The following is a 25,379-nucleotide window of genomic DNA, read 5'->3' on the forward strand; positions in this document are numbered from 1 at the left end:
TTTGTAGGATCAGATCCTGGGGGCAGACCTAGCGCTGCTCATCCAGCCACGCTGTGGCACATCCCACATAAAATAGAGGAGGATTGGCACAGATGTTAGCTAAGCGACAATCTCCCTCAATAAAAAGAGGAAGATTGGCAACAGATATTAGCTCAGAGCCAATCTTCCTCACACAAAAAAATGAAACTCTTGCTGTTTGCAGATGACATCATTTTATATATAGAAAATTCTAAGGAATTCAACACTAAACTACTAGAAATAATCAACAACCACAGCAAAGTTGCAGGGTATAAAATAAACTTACAAAAATCAGCTGTATTTCTATACTCTAATAACAAACTAACAGAAAGAGAACTCAAGAACACAATCCCAACAAAAAGAATATCTAGGAATAAATTTAACCAAGGAGGTGAAAGACCTATACAACGAAAACTATAAGACATTACTGAAAGAAACTGATGATGACATAAAGAAATGGAAAGATATTCCAAGTATCGGATTGGAAGAATAACCACAGTTAAAATATCCAAACTACCTGAAGCAATCTACAGAGTCAGTGCCATCCCATCAGAATCCCAGTGACATTCCTCATGGAAATAGAACTAAGAATCCTAAAATTCACATGGGGCAAGAAAAAACCCCGAACAGCTAAAGCAATCCTGAGAAAAAAGAACAAAGCTAGCGACATCACAATCCCTGACTTCAAAACATACTACAAAGCTTAGTAATCAAAACAGCATGGCACTGGCACAAAAACAGACACACAGATCAATGGAACAGAACTGAAAGCTCAGAAATAAAACCACACATCTATGGACAGCTAATCTTCAACAAAGGAGCTGAGGACATACAACGGAGAAAAGAAAGTCTATTCGAAAATGGTGCTGGGAAAACAAGACAGCCACATGCAAAAGAATGAAAGTAGACCATTATATTTCATCATAACTCAAAATGGATTAAAGACTTGGAACTAAGATCTGAAACCATAAAATTCCTAGAAGAAACTACAGGTAATACACTCTTTGACATCAGTCTTAGAAGGGTCTTTTCAAGTACCATGTCTACTTGGACAAGGGAAACAAAAGAAAAAATAAACAAGTGGGACCACGTCAGACTAACGAGCTTCTGTAAGGCAAAGGAAACCAGGATCAAAACAAAAAGACAACCCACCAACTGGGAGAAAATATTTGCAAATTATATATCCGACAAGGGATTAATCTCTCCATAAGACAGAAAGAACTCACACAACTAAACAACAAAAAAACAAACAACCCGATCAAAAAATGGGCAAAGGATATGAACAGACATTTTTCCAAAGAAGATATACAGATGGGCAATAGACACATGAAAAGATGTTCAACGTCACTAATTTTTAGGGAAACGCAAATCAAAACTACACTAAGATACCACCTTATACCTGTCAGAATGACCATAATCACCAAGACAAAAAATAACAAATGTTGGAGAGGCTGTGGAGAAAAGGGAACTCTGATCCACTGCTGGTGGGAATGCAAACTGGTGCAGCAACTAGGGGAAAGAGTACGGAGATTTCTCAAAAAATTAAAAATAGAACTACCATATGACCCAGCCATCTCACTATCCAAAGAACTTGAAATCAACGATTCAGAGAGACTCATGCATCCCTATGGTCATTGCAGCATTGTTCACAATAGCCAAGGCGTGGAAGCAACCCAAGTGCCTATCAACTGATCACTGGATGAAGAAGATGTGGTGTATATACACAATGGAATACTACTCAGCTATAAAAAAAAATGACAAAATCATCCCATTTGAAACAACATGGATGGACCTTGCGGGTATTATGTTAAGCAAAATAAGCCAGACACAGAAAGACAAACACCGCATGATTTCACTCATATGTGGAAGATAAACACATGGACAAAGAGAACAGTTCAGTGGTTACCATGGGAAGGCGGTGGGGGGGCGGGGCACAAGGGGTGAAGGGGAGCACTTACGTGGTGACTGACAAATAATAAAGTACAAGTGAAATTTCACCATGTTATAAACTATTATGCCCTTAATTTAAAAAAAAAAAAAAGGCAACAAAACTGGGGCCAGCCCCATGGCATGGTGGTGAAGTTTGGCATGATCCACTTCAGCGGCCCAGGTCCGTGGGTCTGGATTCCCAGGCACACACCTACACTACTCGTCAGCCATGCTGTGGTGGTGACCCACACACAAAACAGAGGAAGACTGGCACAGATGTGAGCTCAGCATTAATCTCCCTCGAAAAAAGGAACAAAACTGTGTTTGCATATGTTTAGAGATTTTCTAGGGCAAAATCCCAGAAAACATAAACAGTGAGAAGTGGGAAAAGGGGAGAGGGTTGACCTTTTCACTATCCTCTACCGTAGATTTTGTTTGATCAGAACATTACTTTACAACAACACTTAGGCAGCTAATTATGTCTGAAACTCAGAGTTTATCCCTAGCACGTCAGCTCCCCTTCGGTGCGGGTTGTTGTCCCTGTTGTTGACTCTTCCATGGAAATTTTCAAAGATATACAGAAACAGAAAGACTAGTATAAAGAAATGTACCCAAGGTACTTAACTGTTTCCTTTATGCCCCATCCTGAATAATTCTGAAGAAAACCCTAGATATTTCCAAATCTCCAAAAGACAAGGACCATCATCACATATCAACAACCTGTTAATATCATCAAACATCCAATTAGTGAAGACATCTCCCCAATGCCAGACAGATTTGTTGTCTACACTCTGCTTCTTTGAATAGGATCCTACGCACGGTCTATATAGCCACAATCGGCTGAAATGCTTCCTAAGTTCTCCCATCTTTTTTGTCTTGAAATTTCTGTTTGTCCCACAGATTTCTCCCGCGGTCTCCTTCAACAAGTGCTTCTTCCCCTGCAGACGCAGAGGCTGACAGGACGCTGGGTGCCTTTCATTTTCTGTCGCCCCAGCTCGTCCCGATCCGGCTGACCTCCCTCCACCTGTGTTCCACCTCCTGGTCTTCTGCCAGCTCCGCCAACCACAGGCACCAAAGTTCAGAGCTGATGAAATGCACACAGAGAAACAAGTAACCCTCACTAAAGCCCAGCCAAACCAGAGGGACACGCCCTGCAGCCAGTGACCCGCCCAGGTGAGAACATCGTCATCAAAGCCACAGCTGGTTCCACAAGGAGCTTTACCCCAGCTACGCCAGCCTCCCAGGCAAGAAATAAAGGGACTGTCACTAACGGCCAAGGCTCCTGAAGCCACTGGCGCTGGGAGGGGAAGGCAGCCCTGCGTATCAGTGTCTAACGTGGGTGACCAGGGGAACCGGGGAGAGGAAGAGGAGCGGCCGGGCCCCACGTCCCATCTCCCTCCAGGGCGGGGCTGCATCTCTTACTCCCTGTTTGTGACTGTTTGCATCAAGTTTCCTAGCTGCAGCTGGAGGTCCCAGGAGATGAACGTAACAGCCAACGTAACTTGAGGAGGACACCCCCACTCTCTCCATGCTGTTTATCTCTGCGCCACACACTGTCATCTGCTTATCCACAGCCATTCCTCCCGCCTTCCTTGAGGACCAAAGCCCAATCTTATTCAAGGTGGCAACACGCCCAGCTGGAAAAGTAACACATCCCTGCATCCTTCTGAAGACAGGTGTAGCCATGTGACTAAATTCTAACCAATGAAACACAGGCAGAAGTTGTTAGGTATGACTTCCAGAAATGCTCCTTAAAAAAAGGACAAACAGGGGGACTGGCCCAATGGCCTAGTGGTGAAGTTTGGCGCACTCTGCTTCGGCAGCCCAGGTTTGCAAGTTCAGATCCCAGGCGCGGACCTACATCACTTGTCAGCCATGCTATGGCAGCAACCCATATATAAAGTAGAGGAAAACTGGCACAGATGTTAGCTCAGGGCTAATCTTCTTCAGCAAAAAAAAAAAAAAAGAAGGAAGAAGACAAGCAAGTGGGGGTGTCCTTTTGCCTACTCACTCTTCCTCCTACTTTGTAGCCGGAAACTCAGCCATAATAGCTGGAGCTTAAGCAGCCAACTTAGCCCAAGAGGTAGACTGCATTACTTGTTCAAAATTCTCCCTTCCCTCCCATCCTTGCCAAGGTTCACTGTGAACTTATACTTCCCCACCCCACAGTCTGTAAGTCTGTCCATATTACTTGTTTCGACCAGGGGAATGTGGACAAAAATGACAGTGCACCAAGGGCAAGCAGAGGGTTTAAGAGGGACAACGTGTTTGCTCCCCTCCTCTTGTACCCCAGCTTTCCGCCCCCAGTGGCCATTGCCCCTCAGTCTGCGTCCTGCAACCAGACAAGTGGAGCAGACCCGGATCAGACACACTGCCTACAGCAGAACGGCCTCGGCCACACACGGATCCAAGAGCAGAAGACAGTATTTGTTCTTTCGGACAGTGAGATCCTGAGGCCGTCCGCTGCACCGCGAGTGACGGTGAGATGACCTCGAGCAAAGGAGGAAGAAGCGGCCAGAGCCGATATTTCTTGCAGGCTTATTCTACACCAGGCAGTCCTGAGCAGTCCCTAACTGTCCTGGTAACTCTGAGACACGCACAGTTATTAATGCATTGCACAGCTGAGGTAACCGAGGCACAGCAAGGCCGAGGAACCAGCCCAAGGGCACGCGCTAACAAGCAGCAGAGCCAGGGTCTACACCCAGCTCACCAGCTCCAGAACCTTGCTCTTAAGCCGATATGCGACACAGCCACCTCTGCCCGCCGAACACCGCGGCGCATCTCCCTCCAGCTCTTTCCCCCTACGGAAACATGCTGTTTGTTAGGTTTTAACAGACGTGAAATACTAGACCGGTGCCTTGTGGTGAGTGACGTCGAGCTTGAAAAGCTGGCTGGAGGAAGGAACCCGCCTGCAGCTGGACGTCACTCACCACAAGGCGCGAGGGTTCCCTGCTTTCTTGTCCATCTTCCTCGCCAGCGATTCCCGTCCTACACCTCTACCCAAACACCCAACACAGCGCCCGGACCACAGTGTCCACTTGATGTCTCTGCATCACGCACCCTCCTGACCCCAGGAGACGTACAGAATGGGGGGAGCTCCACAGCGGACACTGTTCCTGTCTCAGCCTGCTGATTTTCTTTCAATTTCCTTGTCTTCCCAAAGGCGGGAACTCTTTACAACGTCTTCTCTGAAAGTTACTTGCACAGTTTAAACGTTACTTGTTGGGCTTAGAAACCGCGGGACAGACTGAAACCCTCCCCCTCCGTGAGATGTTTCTCAGACCCTGAGGTCCGTCTCAAGAAAGGCCACTCAGAGATCCTGTGCGATCAGAGTTTGCTACTAACACAAGCGGCTCCGGGCAGAGGTCTGGTGGGCACGGCCGGGGCGGCTGCGCGAGGCCGGGGCTCCCGCAACAACCGGACCGGGGCCCGGGGTCAGCGCGGGGCGCAGACGGCGCGGACGCCACGACCCCGGGGCCACGCGCGGCGCGTCCGGAGAGGCCTGACGTCCAGGACGCAGAGCCCAGCGCCGGCGCCAGGTGGTCCGGACCCGGCTCCCGCTCGAACCTCACGGCCCCCGTGCGTCCAGGCCGCGCCGCCGGGCGGGAGACCGCAGCCCCGGCCCGGCCCTGCGCTCCGGCCTACCTGGTAGACGGCGGAGCCCGGGTCCGGCCGCGTGCCCAGCGTGGACACCCGGTCCCCGTGGTAGGCGCGCGGCCCGGGGACGGCAGCGCGGGCGCACGGCCGCAGGGCCCCCCTCAGCGCGGCCCCCATGGCGGCGGCTGCAGCGGCGGCGGCGCCCGGGGACCCGTCTCTTCTCCGGCCCCGCAACCCACCAGCCGCGGGCCGCCGGGCACGTGACTGCGCGCGCCGCCCCTGATTGGTCGGCGCTGCCTACCACGCCCCCGGGCTCAGCCAATAAAGGGCAGAGACCGGCCCCGCGAGATCCGGTCCCATCGTGAGCCCAGGTACGCGGCGGGGCGCGGGGCGGAGCGACTCCCGCGTGGTCGCCCGCCCCGCGTCTCCGCGCCGGTCCCGCCCTGTCCCGCCCTGTCCCGCCCGGCCCGGGTCGTGGCTGCGCGCTGTGTCTTTCTTCGCCTGAGGCGGGGGTTGCGTGGCTGCAGAAGCTTGTTCCTTATGGGAGCAGGCAGCCGGACGCGCGGTGTCCAGGCTGCCCCGCGCCCTCCGTGCGCCCCTCGGCGTCCGGCGGGCCTCTGTGGCCCGGGACCCGGCCGGGCCGCCCTCCGAACGGGGCGCCGCAGACGAGGGGGCGGACATACAGATGCCAATTGTGGCGAGCCACGGCTCGGGGCAATTCTGATGGGCTTCCTCGCGGCCCTCACCCGCCGGACCGGGAGAAGCAGTGACCTGCTTAGTCCGTCTAAGTCTTCCCCCCGTCCTGAGTTAACTTTTCGTACGGTCTAAGGAAGGGGTCCGGCTTCATTCTTTTGCACGTGGATCTCCAGTTTTCCCAACACCCTTGTTGAGAAGACTGCCCTGTCCGCGTGGAATTGTCTTGGCTCACTGGACCGCGTGTGCAAGGTTCCCTTCTGGGCTCTGTTCTGTTCCTTGCATCTGTGTCCGCCTGTATGCCAGCACCACGTGGTTCTGATTACTGTACCAAGTTCTGAAATCAGTAAATGGGAGTCCTCCAGCTTTGTTCTTTTCCAAGATTGTTTTTTTTTTTTTTGGCTCTGCAGGGTCCCTTGAGATTCCATGTTAATTTCAGGATGGGTTTTTCTGTTTCTGCAAAAAACGTCATTGGGATCTTTATAGGGCTTGCATGGAGTCATTGACCACGGTGGGGAGTATTGACCTGTAATTTCCTTCTCAGCTTGTTCATTATTAGTGTATAGAAATGTGACAGATTTTTGTGTGTTGCCTTTGTATCCTGCTGCTTTGCTGAAGTCGTTTATTAGTTCTAACAGGGTTTTTTTGTGTGTGGAATAGGGTTTTCTATATATAATATGTCATCTGCAAACAGAGGTAATTTTACTTCTTCCTTTCCAATTTGGATGACTTTTATTTCTCATTCTTGCGTAATTGCTCTGGCTAGAACTTCCAGAACTGTATTGAAGAGAAGTGTTGAAAGTGGACATCCTTGCTTGTTCCTGATCAAAGAGAAAAAGCTTTCAGTCTTTCACCACTGAGTATGATGTATGCTGTGGGTTTTTCACATATAGCTTTTATGATATTAACGTAGTTTCCTTCTGTTCCTAGTTTATTGAGTGTTTTTATCATGAAAGAGTGTTGAATTTTGTCAAATGCTTTTTATGCATCAATTGAGATGATTTTTTTTTCTTTGTTCTGTTAATGTGATGTATTACATTGATCAATTCTCATGTGTTGAACCATCCTTGCTTTCCAGGAATAAACCCCACTTGGTCATGATGTATAATCCTTTTAATACGCTGCTGAATTCAGTGTCAGTATTTTATTGAGGAATTTTGCATCTATGTTCATAAGTGATGTTGGTCTGTAGGTTCTTTTCTTGTAATGTCTTTGTCTGGCTTTGGTATCAGGATAATGCTGCCCTCATAGAATGAGTTAGGAAGTATTCCTCCTCTTCAATTTTTTGGAAAAATTTGAGAAGGATTAGTATTAGTTCTTTAAATGTCTGGTAGAATTCACTAGTGAAGACATCAGGTGCAGGGCTTTCCTTCATCAGGAGATTTTTTTGGTTACTGATTCAGCCTTCTTGCTAGTTATAGATATATTCAGGGTTTCTATTTCTTCATGATGTAGTCTTGGTAGGTTTTGTGTTTCTAGGAATTTGTCCATGTCATCTAGGATATCCAATTTGTTGGTGTACAGTTGTTCATAGTATTCAGATTTGCTTTTTATTTTACATTTTTCTTTATTAATTTTAATTTTTAAGGGAATACTTCAGCTTTTATAATGGAAATAAAGATGTTTTTACCTCCTTCTCTCAAAAATGATCCCAAAGCAACAAAGGAACACAGAATTCATATACCACCATCAGTTAAGCTAGGAGATATATGAAGACAATAGGGATAATAAATTTAGCAGAATAAAGGAGGCTGAAATCTAAGTGCTTGCAATGGAAGATACAAACAAGTAACATCACCTTGCCTCCCAGAAATCCATGTAAGGCACAGGAATTGGAAGGTATGAATGGGGATGGGGAGAGGCGGTAGACATCAAGAAACAGCGGAACTACTTGAAAATCTGTGTAAGAAGTAGTTAGAATCCCAGGTTTCCACCCCTACTTTGCCTAGGAGATAGGAGATATATATGCTCTGGAGAAACTGAATCTGAGATGTTCCAAATTTAGGGACACCAGGCAGGAGTGAAGTGCTAGACTGAAAGAAGACAGATTTAGTGAAAGTCCGGAGGCCAAATGAAAGAGACCCCCCCTCCCAGTTCCCTTTTCCCACCTAGTTCTAAAATGTTGGCTACCAGGCTTATACAGGAAGGAGGCTAGAGAAACCTTACTTCTTCACAGAGAAGATCTACAGAGTGACATTTGAGGTTTCCCAATGAAAAAGCTCCTTGGAAAATAATTGGCATGTCCTATCTACACCCCAGTAAGCTTGTACAAGCTCCCCATCAGCTTTTGAGAAACTTTAACATATGCGTGGATAGCCAAGGATCAACAGGCATTTGAGGAAAGCTTTCAACATGAAAAAAAGATACCTGCCACCACCGAGAGGAAACCGAAAAAACCTCAGAAGAAACCAGCAGTACAAGGAACAGAAGAAACTATAACATCCCTAGAGAAATGAAAAACTATTGCATCCGTGGAACAAGAAAAGGATTATGAAAAAATAAAAAGAAAAGCTTTTGGAAATAAAAATATCAAGAATTTAAAGAATCTGTAGCAGGGAAGGAAATGTGGAAATAAAATTTTAAGCCTCATTTCCAATTTAAACCTTGGTTAGAAAATGTAACCGAAACCAGAGGTTACAAGCTTTAATTAACCATTTTATGAGAAATTATTAAAAGGATGGGAAAACAGATGTTCTAAGGACACAAGATACTGTGCTGGCCATTACATTTATTAGATAAATGAGAGGTTAGCAAGTATTTCCCAGCTGGCATTAAGTTTATACTTAATATTATACTTATTTAAGTTACTTGTTTATACTTATCCTGTGTATCTTCTCATTATAATTGAGTTTCTAAGTCTGTTTGCTAAGGACAAGTAGTGTTCTCTTAATAGTGAAAAGGTTGCTTTAATAGCTCCAAGGGCTGGTTTGAAACCTTAGGACTATGTGAATGGAGGTTATAGAAAATACCTTTGTGAGATCTTAATTGTAACACAAAAACATTGTTTTTCTAAGTCCCAACAATAAACAATTGGAAAGTAAGCATTTTAAAAACACCATTTATAATGGCATCAAAGAACATCAAGTACTCCGAAATAAATCTAACGAAAGATGTACCACTCCTAGGTACTTAGACAAGAGAAGTAAGAACATGTCTACAAAAAGATTTAAGAATATTTATAGTAGCTTTATTCAAAATAGCCAAAATTTGGAATCCATGCAGTAGGAAAAAACAGATAGAAAATTATCATATTATCTCTGTGGGTGGGAGTGAGGGGCTTAGGAAACTTCCTGGGGTGACAGAAACGCTGTATATTCATTTTGTCAGGTGGTTACACAGGTGTAGACTGTCGATACTCATGCTGAGCACTTGAGATTTGTGTATTTTATCAAATGTAATTTATGCCTTAAAAATGTTAATTGTAGAAAGCCGTGTTGACTCAAAGTTATGAACTAAGTGAAAGGATGGTGGTTTACCTGATGGCTCACACTCTGTGCCTTGATTCTGTTCATCAGAAGCATCAAGACTATCTTGGCCTTCTCTCCTCCGATTTTGTGACGAACAAAGTCACTTCTCTGAAGAAACAGACACTTGAATTTTTCCCCAATAGAAGTCAAAATTGAGAAAATCTCCCTCCCAAAAGGAACAAAACCACCATAAAAATGAAGAAAAGAAGGGACAGAGGGGAGGAAGGAAGAAATGGAAAACAGGAGAGAAAGTAACTTAGGGAACCAGTGAAAGAGGCAGAAAACCGGATTACTAGGAATTCTGGATACGAGAACAGTGGGAACGAAGGGAGGGAACTGTCAAAGCAATAATCTGAGCACACTTCCCAGAGGGAAGGAGAGGAGTGTCCATACTGAAAAGGCCCATGAAGTGCCAGGAGCAAAAATGTGAGGCAGGAAAGTGGGCAGGCTGACAGCAAGGCTCATTGCGGTGCAGAGCGCCCAGTGTCAGAAAACTCGGAAATAGGCCACATTCCAAGGCAAGAAACCACAATGGAACCAAATTTTTAAATACTGAAAACAGGAAGACAACGGAGCATGCCTTCGAAATGAAGTGAAAATTATTTTCAAATTATTCAAGAATCTATTCACAGCCCAACTAAGTGAGAGGGTAAAATAGACACCTTCAAACATGTAAAGACTCAAGTAATGTCGTCATCCATGCTCAGTTTTGCAGGAAACAGAGGAAGATGTGCTTCTCCAAAACAGACCAAGAAAGACAACGTCATGGGCTCCAGAAACAGGGAATGCAAACCAGGAAAGTGGGGTAGGGAATTCACAAAGCCATGGCACAGGGAAGTCTAGGATGACAGCTGTACTGCACACAGAGACCCATGAAGCCACGAGTCCAGCTTAAAGCAGGAAGAAAGAGCTCCAGAAAGTTTTCCAGGAAAAAATGAAGTAAACAGGTTATCTGACAGTTTGATCATGTGAAAAACTAGAAGCAGAGGCATTTTACAGACTTGCTGGAGGGTATGGAAAGTTAAGTCACAGGTTCAAAAGCAAACAAAACCCAAAGGAAATGAAAAAGTGAAACAATTATTAACTCAAAGAAAAACAAAAGTTGTACCAGAAAGGAAATGTCATCTGAGTACATTACGTGGTACAGGAATGAATAATTACAACGAAAATACTAAACATGGATAAACCCTAAATTGTGATTAACATATTCGGAGAAAGCAGGAGGGAAGTGGGGAGGAGAGTTCTAAGACAGCTAAAATTCTTATGTACTGTAACAAAAAGTCAGTTGACAATGTCTAACATTTGTAAACAAGAGATAACAGAATAATTATACTTAGAAATAGGTACCAGAAGAAACAGCTCATTTGAAACCATCTAGCACTATTTCACTTTTTAAGCCATGTGTAATAATTTTTTAAAGCATGAAACAATGCATATTAAGAGGTTAGTACAGTGCCAGGAGAATAAATGGTAGCTTGGTAGCTTGTTGTTTTGAAAAAGTGACAGGTTTTAAGAAATGTGGGCAGGGGGAAATGAGGGTTAAAAGATAAAGTCAGAGTGAGTTTAGTACACAAAGTGTGTGATACGAAGTATTTTACCTTGCTACAGGTTAGCCTCAAATTTAGCTTTCCATTGCAAAAGAAAACAACACAAGGATTCACACAGCCCACATAAAAAAGTCAGACCAGGGGACCAGAAGCCGAATTACTCCTGGCACTGAAGCCAAAGAGAAATATCTCCTAGAGATACCTGTAAATAGGACATTGGATGATATAATGCAGTCTACATCATTACAGTAAAAATCATTTCTTTAGGCTTTTGGACTGCTTCACATAATGTGCCTGAACATGAACAGACAAAACAACGTAGCCCACGTGCATAGCTCTTGGACGATCTGACAAAATCCAAGACAAAAATTTTGTCTGTCTGGAGAAATGGCTAGACTACACTTTAGGAAAGTTAATATTTCTCTCAGCTAAATTTTTGGGCCAATTGAGACTTTGCCAGTGCCCACTTGAGAAGCGCGGGTTTGCATTATGTCCAGGACTGAAGTTTCCCATGTGTCTTCCTCTACACAGAAAACGTGGGGGGAAAGGAGGAGAAGAGATTGAGTTCTTACATCTAAAAGCTCATTATAGAAGGAGCAAAAAACAAAAAAGTAAGCAACTCTTGACATCCCAAATGTGGGAGGAAGTCTCTTCTTTATTTCTGCAAGATCAGAAAATATTCTTCACAGCATGCATGTAAGAAAAGGGTAATTCCTCCAGTTGTATTTTTATGGAAGAGACAAAGTATAAGCTGTAGTTGAAAAACTGACTAGTTTCGGTTAGCTAAACACCAATGTCTTTATTAAGTTCATTTGAAAAGAAACAGCACAACAGAAATAGTATAAAATAACTTTTATTTACATAATTTATATCTATAGAACATAACTGCTTTCTTTAGAACAAGAAAATTTACAAATGACAGATACTGCTTTTTCGTCAGACTTCTTCAAGCAAGAGAGTATACATGGTCACTTCTATTTCAAATAACATGGTGGTAAACAGTGGATATTCATAGTTCTATCTGTGCCTCAATCATTTACCAACAATTAGGCTTTTAAACCATTATGTTGATGACTTGCTAAGACGTAAGTGTTCAGGAGGAAAAGCCAAGAAAAAATAAAGACCTTTAATCATATCTCCTTAAAGATTTATATACTGCAAATTCGTCACAACATCATCTTTACATGAATCAGATTAAACACAGGTGTGAACAGGTCTCTCCACCTTGTAAGGTAAATACAGTGATTAAGTTTCTCTTTTTCCATGGTTAGTTTTAAGGATACAACAGTAAGATAATTTATCTGGCTGACTTGATTCTCGAATGCAACGACTGCCCAAAGATAACATGATTCTTTATACAGTAAGAAGTTACACCTTCCATAAAGTTAATTTGTTGTAGATGTGCAAGAGACGGATGTTAACAAAGTTAAAAAATAAGTATTATACAAGGGATAAAATAATAGTTTGACTGTGGTAGCCTAACATCCAAACTAACATTAATTAAGTGAAAGAAACCTTTTTAGAATATGGGATTTTAAAAAATTTATAAAAACAGGGCATTAAAATAGCAATGTGATTTACTACCATGATTTTTGTGACACATTAATCACACAAAATAAATAAATGCATACCTATAGAGAATTTCCACTCAGGTTCACAGATCCTCCTTTATGACAAAAAGTTACACTGTAAGTTTCACTGTAGGGCAATGAGTGAGAAAGGCTATAATGTCAACTGTTTTAATAAAGTAGGATTACTGTTAGACTTGCCAAGTCACATCCTGTTTTACCAATGAACTTGAAAACCGGCCACCAATTTTTTCAACATACAAATATAATTATCTAGACTTTTAAAATATCTTCCCAATTAAAATAGTGATCATTTCATAATGCAATCAACAGTTTTGTTAGGCACAACGCATAACTTCAATGACAAATATCTCACAGATAAAGATGTCAGCACCTGAAGGTAAGAACATTACTGTCCAACGTAGGGATCAGACTAAAAGCCCAATCTAGCCACATCTACCATTGAACTACGTGTGCCTGTTTCCACACTGAAATGGCACAACTGGGTAGTTGCCACAGAGGCCTTCTGGCCCACACACTCAAAAATATTTTGCATAAAATGTTTCTGACTCCTGATCTAATGTATTATCAACCCAGGAGGGTTTCCAATAAAAGAATAAACCTGCTCTTTGAGAAGTTTAATTTGAACAACTAAAGATTTGCTTGGGTGGATAACAGAATCACCTAGTAAATCACAAAATCTTGAAATTAAAAATAACTCAAATTCATGTTGATGATGATCACTGACTTAAAGTCTTATTGCTATCTTATTTTCTGTTTTTAACATCACAATTATGTTCTAAGCTTAAAGGCCTAAGCGTTCCTTAAGCAGAAGTTAATGGGGGAAACAACTATCAAGAAATTGTTTTTTAAAAAGAGGAATGTGTGCGCGCAACTGTATGTGTGTGTACAGGAGACTGAGTTTTGTATGGAAATCTGCCTCATAAATGAAGTTAAAGGGTTTTTTCCCATACAAATCCTGAGATTATGCAAGAAACAAAAACAAAAACTTCACAGTACAAAATCAATATACTAAAGAATGAGAAAAAAATGTATTCAAAGCATATACACTATCCAAACACTTTTAGTTATATCACTTTAAATATCTTTAAAATTAAAGAGGGAAAGGAGACAAACATAAATTTGTTAATGCCTTCTTTACCCATAATCTGAGGGGTGAAAATAATTAAAACTGAATATTCTTTTAAATAAAAATTTAAAAATAAATAAGCTTTTTGACGTTTTGTCTTTATAAATAATAAATTTAAATACTAGTTCTTCAAATTAGGACTAATGTTCCATCAACACGAATTAGAAAAATACCTATTTTCAGTCAGTCAGACAGCTGATACTGGAGAAGGTGTCACCATTTACCGTACAGACATGGAGCTTCACAATCTGCTTTCATGCACCGAGAGGCTATGGAGAAGGCCTTCATCACCCAAAACCAACCCAAACAAACAGAAAAACCTGCACAGATGAAGTTGGCTAAATGTCCCGGACACTCCACCTCCAAACACGTCAGCACTGCGATGGGTATTCATTCACACAGAGACGTTATCCACAATATTTCAAAATGTCCACATGTGCTGGACACTGCAGAGCCAGCATGTAAACAAGAGCTGCTGTTTCTGTCTGAGAAAGCACGTTTACCTGCTTGGTGTCTCCAGAATGCGGAATAAATCAGAATGAAAGGAATCTCAGCAATGTTTTCCACTGATGATAAAACTTCAAGTCAAGCTTATTAAATATTCAAAATCAATCTAGAGAAAAAGAGCCGGGGTTCTTTGTTGTATATACTGCTTTGTTGATATAACTGACTTTGGAAATCCTAGACTTAAAAAAAAAACTTTTATTCTGTTTCATCCACTTCGATAAAGATATCACTAAAGAAATACTCAGAGACTGTGGTTGGCTCCCCTTCAGGTGCTCGGTTTCGGACACTTTTACCTTCTTCTTTGGGCAACGGGTGATCACAAGAAACCTAAGAAGGTAATAAAAATAAGTATGTGATATAACATTTATAGATTGATAGTGGTAGTATAAATTGATATTTGAAAATCAATATAGCAATAAATACCAGTAACTTTAAATATGTTCATACTCACTGACCCAATATTTTCATTTCTATGCTGTTATATTAAGGAAATAATTCTAAATATAGTAAGAGTTTTATGAATAAGATAAACTTTATAGCATTAGTTATAATAAAATTGGAATCAACAAATATTCAACTCTAGACAGAACTAAGTTACAGTGTATACATGATCCATTACTTCACCCTAATTTCCATGAAAAAATTTTAATAATATAGAAAAACATGACATTAAGTCTATAATGAAAACATGTTAATAACCAGCATAAGAACAGACTGACCCACGACACAGAACAGTACTCAAAGGAAACATACCCAATCAAAGCAATCCTATCAAACACCAGCAGAGTTAAGCCTATAAAAACTTAAGACAGCATGGTATTGGCACAGGAACAGACAGATACACCAACGAAACAGGAGATTAGAAACATCCCCAACACACATGGATGGAAATTTAGTATCTGATAAAAATGACATTTCCCAAACAAATGAGAAAAGTTGGATTATTCAATAAATGACACTGGACAACTGTATAACCATCTCAGGAAAAATCACTCAGACCTATACCTCACCAAAATAAATTCTAGATGGATCAAAAGATTTAAACGTATGGGACTGGCCCCGTGGCATAGTGGTTAAGTTTACACACTCCACTTTGGTGGCCCAGGGTTTGCAGGTTTGGATCCCAGGTGCAGACCTAGCACTGCTCATCAAGCCACACTGTGGCAGCATTCCACAAAAAACAGAGGAAGATTGGCACAGATGTTAGCTCAGCAACAATCTTCCTCAAGCAAAAAGAGTAAAATTGGCAACAGATGTTTGCTCAGAGCCAATCTTCCTCACAAAAAAAAAAAAAAAAAAAAAAAAGATTTCAATGTAAAAACATTTTAAAAATATCTACTATAAAACGCCGGGGGAAACCACTTTCATAATCCTAGAATGGGGGACAGGGAGTCTAAATAACATGAAAGTCATAAAAGAAAAGACGGATAAATTCATCTATGTAAATATAAAAAATGCATTGCAAGAACCACCATATGCAAAACCAAAAGACAAATGATAGAGAAAAAAAGATATTTGCAATCTATATCACAAAGGGTTTTCTTTAATATAGTAAGAGCTTCTACAAACCAATATGGAAAAGATTAATAACCTCATTTTTAAAAAGTCAAATGATAGGAACAGATGCTTCACAGCAAAAGCATAAATGATTCACATCCAGGAGCAGATGCTCAACCTCACTCAAACGTGCTCATTAAATCTATGAAGAATGTGCAAGTGGAAACATTTGACAAGTGCGGATGTGAGGAAAGGCATTCTCCTACTCTGCCGCGGATCAGAACAGCAGCCGCACAGTCCCTGCGGAGGACAGCCAGGAACTGTCAACGGAATCATCATTCCTTCTGACCAGCAATTCTACTTGTAGGAATTTAACCTACAGATAAATGTGCAAAGTGGCCCATTTTATAAGTTGGCTATTACCACACTGTTTGAAATAGCAAATAAACAGGAACACCCTAAATGCCCACCAGTGTGAGACCAGTAGCACTCTACAGTATGTCCAACCAGTGGAGTATTACGTAGTCATTAAAAACACAGAGGGCACTCTTGGGCACTTATTCCTAAAAATGGAAACTTATGTCCACACAAAAATCAGAAGACCAATGTTTGTTCATAACAGCCCAAAGTGAAAACAACCCAGATGTCCTTCAGTGGGTAAATGAATAAACAAAACTGGCACACCCATACTACATAACACCACTCACAATGAAAGGAACAAGCTACTGACACAGAACCATCTGGATGACTCTGTAGGGAGCCACGCCAGGCGAAAAGAAGCCAATTTCAAGTGTAGGGTTCCATTCACACACTGTACAGAAGACTCCACTGGCAAACATTCTTGGAATGACAAACTTAATGAAGAAGAGACTGACAGACGTCAAGGACACCATGGGGTGGGAGGGAAGAGGGTCTGTGAGTGAAAGGCTTCCTGTGGTGATGGAATGTTCTAGATCTTGACTGCTGCAATGTCAATATCCTGCTTATGACACTGAACTATAGTTTTGCAAGACGTCACCATCGGGGAAAGCTGGATAAAGGGTACGTGGGATCTCTCTGTATTGCTTTTTTACAACTGCAGGTGAATCTACAATTATCTCAAAATAAAAAGTTTAAATTAAGAAGAGAGCAAGATGGAGAAGGAAGAAGATCTTTATCTGTGGTTCTGCAAAGATCTCCAAGATATACTGTTAGGTGAAAAAAGCAAGGAAGAGAACAGTATGCTATTATTTCTGCAAAACAAAGAAAAATGGGGGGCTGGCCCTGTGGCCAAGCAGTTAAAGTTCTGTGCACTCCAGTTTGGCAGCCGGGGTTCATAGGTTCAGATCCCTGGCACGGACCTACTCCACTCATCAGCCATGCTGTGGAAGCATCCCACATGCAAAAAACAGAGGAAGATTGGCACAGATGTTAACTCAGGGTTAATCTTCCTCAAAAGAGGAAGATTGGCAATGGATGCTAGCTCAGCAAAAATCTTCCTGACCAAAAGAAAAAGAAGAAGAAAAATGTTTATACTTGTATATATGCAAATATCTCTGGAAAAGTAAACCCCAAACTGATAATACCATGTATCTGTAGGAAAGGAAAACTAGGAAGCTAAAGGACAGAGGTGGGAAACTTTTTACTGTACTCTTGTTTGTTTTTGTAGATTATAAATTTTAAAACGTGGAATATATTACTTACTCAAAAAGATAAATAAAAGAGCAATTTGAGGTAACATTTAGTTTAGATTCTTGCTTCACATTATAGATCAAAGTCAATAACCATGAATAGAGTTAAAGTTTTAAAACTCATTACTGAAGATTTTATACCTCAAGAAAAACTTCCTATAAAAGAAGTTTAAAAAGCAAAGAAAGAAGTAATGAATTTGACTAAACATTTAAAACTTATGTATATTCAGAATTTTTAAAAGTAAATAAACTTGGAAAAAACTACTTGCAGCAAAGAGCTAAAAGGTACATGGCTTTTTACATACACAAAGATCTCACACAAACTGGTAAGAAAATCACTAAGATCCCAAAAGCTATAAATCAGCAAAGGGTAGGAACAAAAAAGAAAAAAGAAAGAGAAAATCTGGTAAATATATGGGAAAAACCAAGTCACTAGTAAGTAAAGAAATGTAAGTTAAACAAATGGATGACCTTTCCAACTCCCTACCATTATATTAAATAAGAAAAAACATTTCTTAGAAGAGCTGCTTCCTAGCGCTGCCAGGGGTGTGAGCGCCCGGCCTGGCCCCCCAGCAGGGATGATAAGTGCTCCCCAGAGTCACCCGCAACTGTAGTAAAGACTTGTACTACCCCGGTTCCAGAAAATTACTCTAGGAAATAACGTAAAATTTAAAAAATGTGAAGACGTTCTTTACAAAGCATGCCTTCCTCTGAGCTCACGCTGGCCCACAGATGGTCACTAGCCGTTCCTCTGCTGGGATCTCAAGTCATCCCAACATTGTGCCAAAGCCTGTGATCCAGGTTCAGAGATTTTCACAGCCCAGTACTTGCCATGTGGACAGCTTCGAACACAGAACTGAAACGTGCACACTCTCGTCTTCCTGTTCCTTGGATCCTCGTGGGTGCCAGGGGGCTTCTCCTAAGGCACATACAAGGCGAGCCCTGCTTTGTTTTGTCTCCATGGGTCCGGGGGCCTTCGCAGTAAAGGAACGGCAATTAGGCGTCCCTTTACAGCTCGCTCACTGGCTGTGTGTGGAAGAGCTGTCATCTCCTAATTCAACACCTCTCCTTCCAGGGCAGTGGGTACAACGGGAGGAGACGGACAGGAGTTGCTCTGCAGTAACTTCTGACATCAAGTGAAAACAACTGCCACGCTTTTCCTAGTTGAGTCTGATACCAACCCGTTCTATACAAACAGTGAAACCCAGTGGTTGCCACGTACCTGAGCTGCTGAACCGCCAGTGTTCTCAGACTGAGTATCAACCACAACCTTTGGAGATGGAAGCAGAGCAGAGGACTCCTGAATTTTTTTCTGGCCTTCACTGGGTGGATTTGATCTTTTCAAACTCTGTCTTGACACAGGTATCAGAGGTTTTAAGCGTTTCTTACTATGAACCTGAGAAGGCTCATCAGACTCCAGGCCATTCTTCGAACATATTAAGGACAAAAATCCCAGGGGTCTCCTGCCAGGTCTAGAAAGACAAACAAAAAGGTGTCCGAGAGCACCCAGGAGGACACATTCTTAACACCAGCGCCTTTACAGGAAAGCTGGATGGCACGCATGACACCACACGAGTGGTGTCGGCACATCCAGTAAGCAGTGAGACCGCTCTGCCATGACACGTCTGCGACAAAGAAACAGCTCACTCTAGAGCAGGAAAGTGCACAAACATCACCTGGGGAGCTTATTGAAATGAAGCTCTGACGGGGTGGGTAGGGCTGGGGCCTGAGTTCTGTATTTTAATGAGTTCCCAAATGATGTCCATGCTGCTGGCCCCAGGACCACACGCTGAGCAGCAAGGCTCTGGAGCAGGATCACACGATGGTCCACGGGCAAACGCGGCCCACCTGGTTCCATAAACAAGTGGTGCTGGGACACAGCTGCGCAGTTTACATCAATGGCTGCTTCCGCGCTACAAACGCAGAGCTGAGCAACCAGAACAGAGACCGCATGGCCCACAAAACCTAAAATATATCCTATGTGATCTTTTACAAAAACAGTTTCCTGGTTCCAGAACACTGCCTCTCAACCACTTTTAACCCAAACCCCGCTGATGCTTCCCTCATTCTGTTTTCAGCACATCTCTAAGGGCCAGGAAAGGTATCACTGAGCTTTATTCTCTGTAAGAAAATAAGAAAAACAGATTCACTAAACATGCCGTTTCAAGCTATATGCGTCCTCCCCCTTCTCCTGGTGGAGGCTAGTACGTGTCCTCTACTCGTCAACTCACGCCACCACGTTAACAATCTGTATGCTGCTGACAAGACAAGAGTCATCCGAAACCCAGAAGGCTCATTTCCAGAGCATGAGGAGAGTAACGCGGCAGAAGCTGTCTGTGGGCTTAAACCCTACACGTGCTCTTACAGGGAAGTGCCATGGTTTGCCTCTTTGGGATGCCACAGGGAGAAAAATGCACACAGTACTGGGACTTGAATAAAACAACTTCCAGAGCTATCTCTGAAGTTAGCTCCATGCCTCAGACCCTCCACATCTGCACTGGCAGCTACTAAATGGTGCAATAAATAATGATCAAAAAACTAACCATGGACGATCTGGAAAAGAAAGCGTGCAATACTCAATTCTAACGATTTTCTACCCAAAACGTGGATGTTTCAGCACTTACAGTCAAGCTCTTGTGATGTGGAATGTGTACTTGTCTGAAAGAGTCCTGTGACAGGCCTGGCGGCCCTCTGCCCCCTCTGCACCACTGGCAGGGCTAGGTTCACACACCACCCTCAGCACCGGACTCCGTCTGTGCACGGGTCACATCTGCTCCCTGCAGGCTACAGTTACCCACTAAGAGAGACACGTCTCCAAGACTTCTCACAGTACCTAGAGAGCGGGGCTTTTGAAGATGATGCGATGCTGTCCATCTGTTCAGACTTAGGAGCAGCACAACTTCCTTCGTCCTTATCAGACACAGTCCTCTCAGCCTGAGGTATCTGAGGTGTGTTCTTTTCGATATGTGTATCTGTTACTTTATCAAGGCATCTGGATTCTAGACTCTGGAAAGCGGATTCAAGTTGCTCCTTCTGAGGTTCTGGAGTTGTGTGTGTTCTTCCTGAAGGAGGGAAGACACCTTGTCCCCTGAAAGGCTCCCCTTCAAAAGCAGAAAACAAATGGTAAGCACACATACTGGGATTAATATCCTATTGAATTGCAATATTTAAAGAAAAAACTCATGATATTCTATCATAAACCTACCCTCACACAAGCCAAATTATAAATTAGTAGAGTTACCCGGACTATTAAGAATATTATAGGGGCCGGCCCCATAGCCTAGTGGTTAAGTTCGGCGTGCTCCACTTCAGCGGCCCAGGTTCGGTTCCCAGGCGTGGACCTACACCACTCGTTGGCACCATGCTGTGGTGGCATCCCACATACAAAACAGAGGAAGATGGCACAGATGTTAGGTCAGGGCGAATCTTCCTCAAGCAAAAAAAGAAAAAGAGGAAGACTGGCAACAGATGTTGGCTCAGGGTGAATCTTCCTCAGCAAAAAAAAAAAAGAAAAATATTATAACTGGTTAAAAGCTATGGTAACAGCTTCTGCATTCAGATACAAACTAGTTGTATCAATATATTTTGACCTAGAATATCTTTCTCCACAAATATTTCTTCAACTAACAAAATGAAAGAGTGATCACTTTTTAATCTCAGGGCAAAGCTAAGGAACCATAAAAACCTCCTTTATCCTCAGCTCTCCATTTTCCTAGAATGTAGGTGCTGAGCTTTTACACGAAATTGTGTAGCCACACGGTTTTCTCTTAATTACAGGAGAAGAGTAGCTTCTTATTGCTACCAGTGTCAAATCCAAGATCTTAGCAGGGAAAATTTCTAATAAGAAAAGGATGATTCTTAGAGAAAAGTGAGCAAGATTCTGCTTGAATCTCAAATTTGAACAAGCAGCATCAAAAACAATCGGAGTACTTAGCAAAATGCAATCACATTAAAATTTATTTCACTCACCTGTTTCCTCAAAAACATTTATTAATTCCTTTGAACACACCTGTTTTAAGAAAATTTACAAAAAAATTTAGAAATCCATTTATCAAATAAAATTAATTTTATTTCCTTCTTTCCTTTTAAATAAAAAAAGCACGTATCCACCGAAAGCTCTAGGGTCAGACGTCTCTTATGGGAATTCTACCAAACATTCAAGACACTACTACTGTCATTTAAACTGTTCCAGAGCACAGCAGCAGAGGGAAAGCTTTCATAAAAAAAGAAGGAAGACAGAAAGCCTTTTATAAATCAAGCATAATACTGATATCAACTAACCAGTCTCACATCAGTGCAAAAACATCAAATGAAATATTCCAAGCGCAATTCAGCAGCACATCAAAAGACACACATCACGATCAAGCAGCATTTATTTCAGGAATGCAGAGATACTTCAGCATTACGAAATCTACTGATATTAATTCAACGGAACTGAGGAGAAAAATAATATTCCCTCTTTGTGCGAAAAGTGTCCCATAATCATTCATTCTTAGAAAAAACTCTTAATTGAATAGACGTTTTCTTAACACCAAAAAACATAACAATTGCAATGCAAAAGCCAGCATCTCACTTTTCAAACACTAGAAGTATTCCCATTAAAGTCAGGCATAAGAAAAAGATATCCACTGGCAGGACTATTTTCCGACATTTTTCTTGAGTTGTATTAGCCAATACAATTAGAAAAGAGAAAGAAATTAAAGGTATAAAAAGTAGATGAGAAGAATTAAAACTATATTTGCAGATGATATGATTGTTTACTTAGAAATTCAAGAGAACCAACTGAAAATTTATTGCAAAATGAGAGGAATCCAGTAAGCCCTCTAGATAGAAAAGAATTCAATGATAATAGCAACAAAAAGGACAAAATTTTAGGGATAATCTAATAAGAAATATGCCAGAATTCATATGAAGAAGAGCTTAAAATACCACTGAGAGACACAAAAGAAGAGACTTAAACAAACGCAAAGACATACCATGCTTCTGGATAGGAAGATCCAACATCACAATTATGACATCAATTTTCCCTTGTTAATCTGTCAAGTTAATATGATGCTAATACAATTAGTACCACGGGGTTTTTTCCCAAAGATCTGAACAAGATAATTCTAAAATTAATATAAGCTTTAAAACATATAACCAACTAGGAAAACCTTGAAAAAAGAAGAAAATTGTATGCAGGGGAGGGTGAGGCCATCCCTTCAAGATAGTACAGCACTTAAAAGCTACAATAATTAAGACAGTGTGATATGGCTTTGGAACAAATACGTGAATCAAGGTAGAAGAAAAGAAGGTTCAGGAATAGACCCAAATACATATGGGAAATTAATATCTAATAAAAGTGGATTATTTATTTATTTTTTGGTGAGGAAGATTGGCCCTGAGCTAACATCTGTACCAGTCTTCCTCTATTTTGTACGTGTGCTCATCAAACCGCCACAGCATGGTTTGATGAGCAGTGTGCAGGTCCATGCTCGGGATCTGAACCCACGAACCCTGTGACACCAAAGCAGAGCATGCAAACTTAACCACTAGCCACCAGGCCAGCCCCTAAAAGTGGAATTTTTAAAAGGATGAATTTTCAATAAACGGTGTTGACACAATGGCATAGCCACCTGGGGAAAACTAAGTTGGTTCCGCTCTTCCTAACACCTAAATAAACTCTAAACAAATCAATAATATTAACTAGAAGAATTTATATTTAATCTCAAGTAGACTTTCAATGTATAACACACTCCCCAGAAGCCACATATAAAAAGTCTGATAAATCTGATTATACACACACACAAAAATCTCTGCAAGTATGTGTGCAGTCTAGAATTTAAAACTATAACTTTGACTTTTCATGAGCAATTTTTTATTGTTAAAATGCTGAAAACAAAGTTTAGAAAATAAAAATCATAATACAAGTTAACCAGGGGGCCAGCCCCATGGTCAAGTGGCTAAAAGTCCCACACACTCTGCTTCGGCAGCCCAGGTTCATGGTTCGGATCCCAGGGGCAGACCTATGCCACTTGTTGGGCCATGCTTTGGCAGTGACCCACACATAGTAGAGGAAGACTGGCACAGATGTTAGCTCAGGACCAATCTTCCTCAAGCAGAAAAAGGAAGATTGGCAATAGATGTTAGCTCAGGGCTAATCTTCCTCAGCAGGAGAAAAAAAAAGTTAACCAAAAAGAGTCTGCGTGAGAAAACCATAAAAAGTAGAGTCAAAAGACAAATAACAAACTGGGAAAAAACAGTTGTGACTCATGTCACAGACATACATAACAGAGAGTTCCTCCAAATCTACAAGAAAAATATCAAAAACCCAATTGAAAATGACTAAAGAATATAAAGAGTCATTTCACAGAAAAGGAAATACAAATGGTTTTCTTAAGCATATGAATAGATCTCCAATTTTACTCATCATAAGAGAAATTAAAACAATTCTGGGATACCACTTTTCATCTGTCAGACACACGAGGAGACACTGCCTCTGCTGTCCACCATCATCTAAGGACTGAGGGTCTCAACCATCCCTTTGAGAACAGAGACTCTAAACCAACTCTTTTGTAGTGTTGTTGGTGGTACAGTAGTACCTCACGAAGAGCGTCAGAAACAAAAACAAGAGGGTGCTGAGAAACCCACAGCACGGTGGCCGGGGATGGAATCTGCATGGCACCGTCAGGCTTCCCTGAGCAACTCACATGGCTGAGCTGAGGAAATCTGGATGTTTTTGCAAGAGAACGTTTCATCAAGAAGAGACAGCAAAACAAACGCCCTGGCACATGAAGGAGTACGGTGCATTCGAGAAAGGGAAAGATGCCCAACACGGCCTGAGAATGAGGCAGAGCCCAGCAGATGAGACAAGAAAGAAAGGAGCCGGACGAGCACACGGCCGTGGAGGTTCTGGGGCTACTCCTAAAAGCAATGGGAAACTGTAAGCAGTACGATAATGGTGGTGGTGACATGACTATCATCACTTTACACAACAGGAAACTCGGTAAGAGATGTGAAGCCTCTTGCCTAAAAGTGGTACAGCCAAGACCAGATCTGCATGATGCTTTCAGCCTTAATTTTAGCCAATGACCCAAAGCTGGGAATGGGTTTCCTGATTAACATCCATCAATGTTTACCTAGAACTGGTTAAAAGTGATAATCCAAAATACTGGTTTTACCTGGACTGTAGTGAAAAGCACTAGAAGTAAGCTTTATAAAGAGTCTAAAGGAAAAAAGAGAAACAGATCCGTTGTAATATGGCCGACTTACTTGCTCAATGATTCTGTCTTACCTCGGAGGTGTATTTTTGACAAGTGTCTCTTGAAAGGAGGGCACTTTTTTTGGCAGGAGGAACATGGTCACTGTCATCAAGCCTACAATGAAACCTCTTCCTAGATACAAGATCCAAACTAGCAGGAGGCTCTTCAGAATCCTCTCTTCCAGAATCTGATAAACACATGGCGTCCTGACCAACTGAGGCTACTGGAAAGCTCATACTGCGCAGAAAACACATACAACTAAATCAGTGAATTAGAAGTTACTTAATGAGGAGAAAGGCTCAGCTGTCCCAATGAAAACTGCCGAAAGACTTAAAAATAACTAATATATACATGGCCATGGCCACAAAAATGTTAGTTTTGAGCTCCATTCACACTTAAAGGCTGCAACCTAAATTCCATAATACTGAATTAAATCTGACATGTAAAAAATAGTTTTCATTGTCTATAAAGTTAAAATTTTAATCTAAAATGTCT

At 41.9% G+C, this 25,379-nt stretch overlaps 2 protein-coding genes across 7 annotated transcripts in view; both read right to left on the reverse strand.

Moving 5' to 3' along the window:
• Positions 1-5,837, reverse strand: part of MCCC2 (methylcrotonyl-CoA carboxylase subunit 2) — a 63,222-nt gene extending 57,385 nt beyond the window's left edge. The window contains exon 1 of one of the 2 annotated variants that reach the window (XM_070569879.1): positions 5,593-5,837. In XM_070569879.1, coding sequence (XP_070425980.1) covers positions 5,593-5,721 — 129 coding nt within the window. In that variant the 5' untranslated portion in view covers positions 5,722-5,837. The remainder of the gene's footprint in view (positions 1-5,592) is intronic. The other variant, XM_070569880.1, reaches the window with a different exon arrangement.
• A 6,251-nt stretch (positions 5,838-12,088) lies between these two features.
• BDP1 (BDP1 general transcription factor IIIB subunit) overlaps positions 12,089-25,379 on the reverse strand; it is an 80,009-nt gene continuing 66,718 nt past the window's right edge. For 3 of the 5 annotated variants that reach the window (XR_011525365.1, XM_070569933.1, XM_008535395.2), the window contains exons 35-39: positions 24,917-25,121; positions 21,613-21,652; positions 20,477-20,744; positions 18,866-19,115; positions 12,089-14,803 (exon numbers count right to left, since the gene is read on the reverse strand). Coding sequence is in view for 2 of the 5 variants with exons in the window: in XM_070569933.1 (XP_070426034.1) it covers positions 14,672-14,803; positions 18,866-19,115; positions 20,477-20,744; positions 21,613-21,652; positions 24,917-25,121 (895 nt within the window). In the remaining 3 variants the exon portion in view is untranslated. The remainder of the gene's footprint in view (positions 14,804-18,865; positions 19,116-20,476; positions 20,745-21,612; positions 21,653-24,916; positions 25,122-25,379) is intronic. The other 2 variants (XR_011525366.1, XR_011525364.1) reach the window with 1 other exon arrangement.

The sequence above is a fragment of the Equus przewalskii genome, chromosome 13 (assembly GCF_037783145.1).
Source record: "Equus przewalskii isolate Varuska chromosome 13, EquPr2, whole genome shotgun sequence".
NCBI classification, from domain to species: domain Eukaryota; kingdom Metazoa; phylum Chordata; class Mammalia; order Perissodactyla; family Equidae; genus Equus; species Equus przewalskii.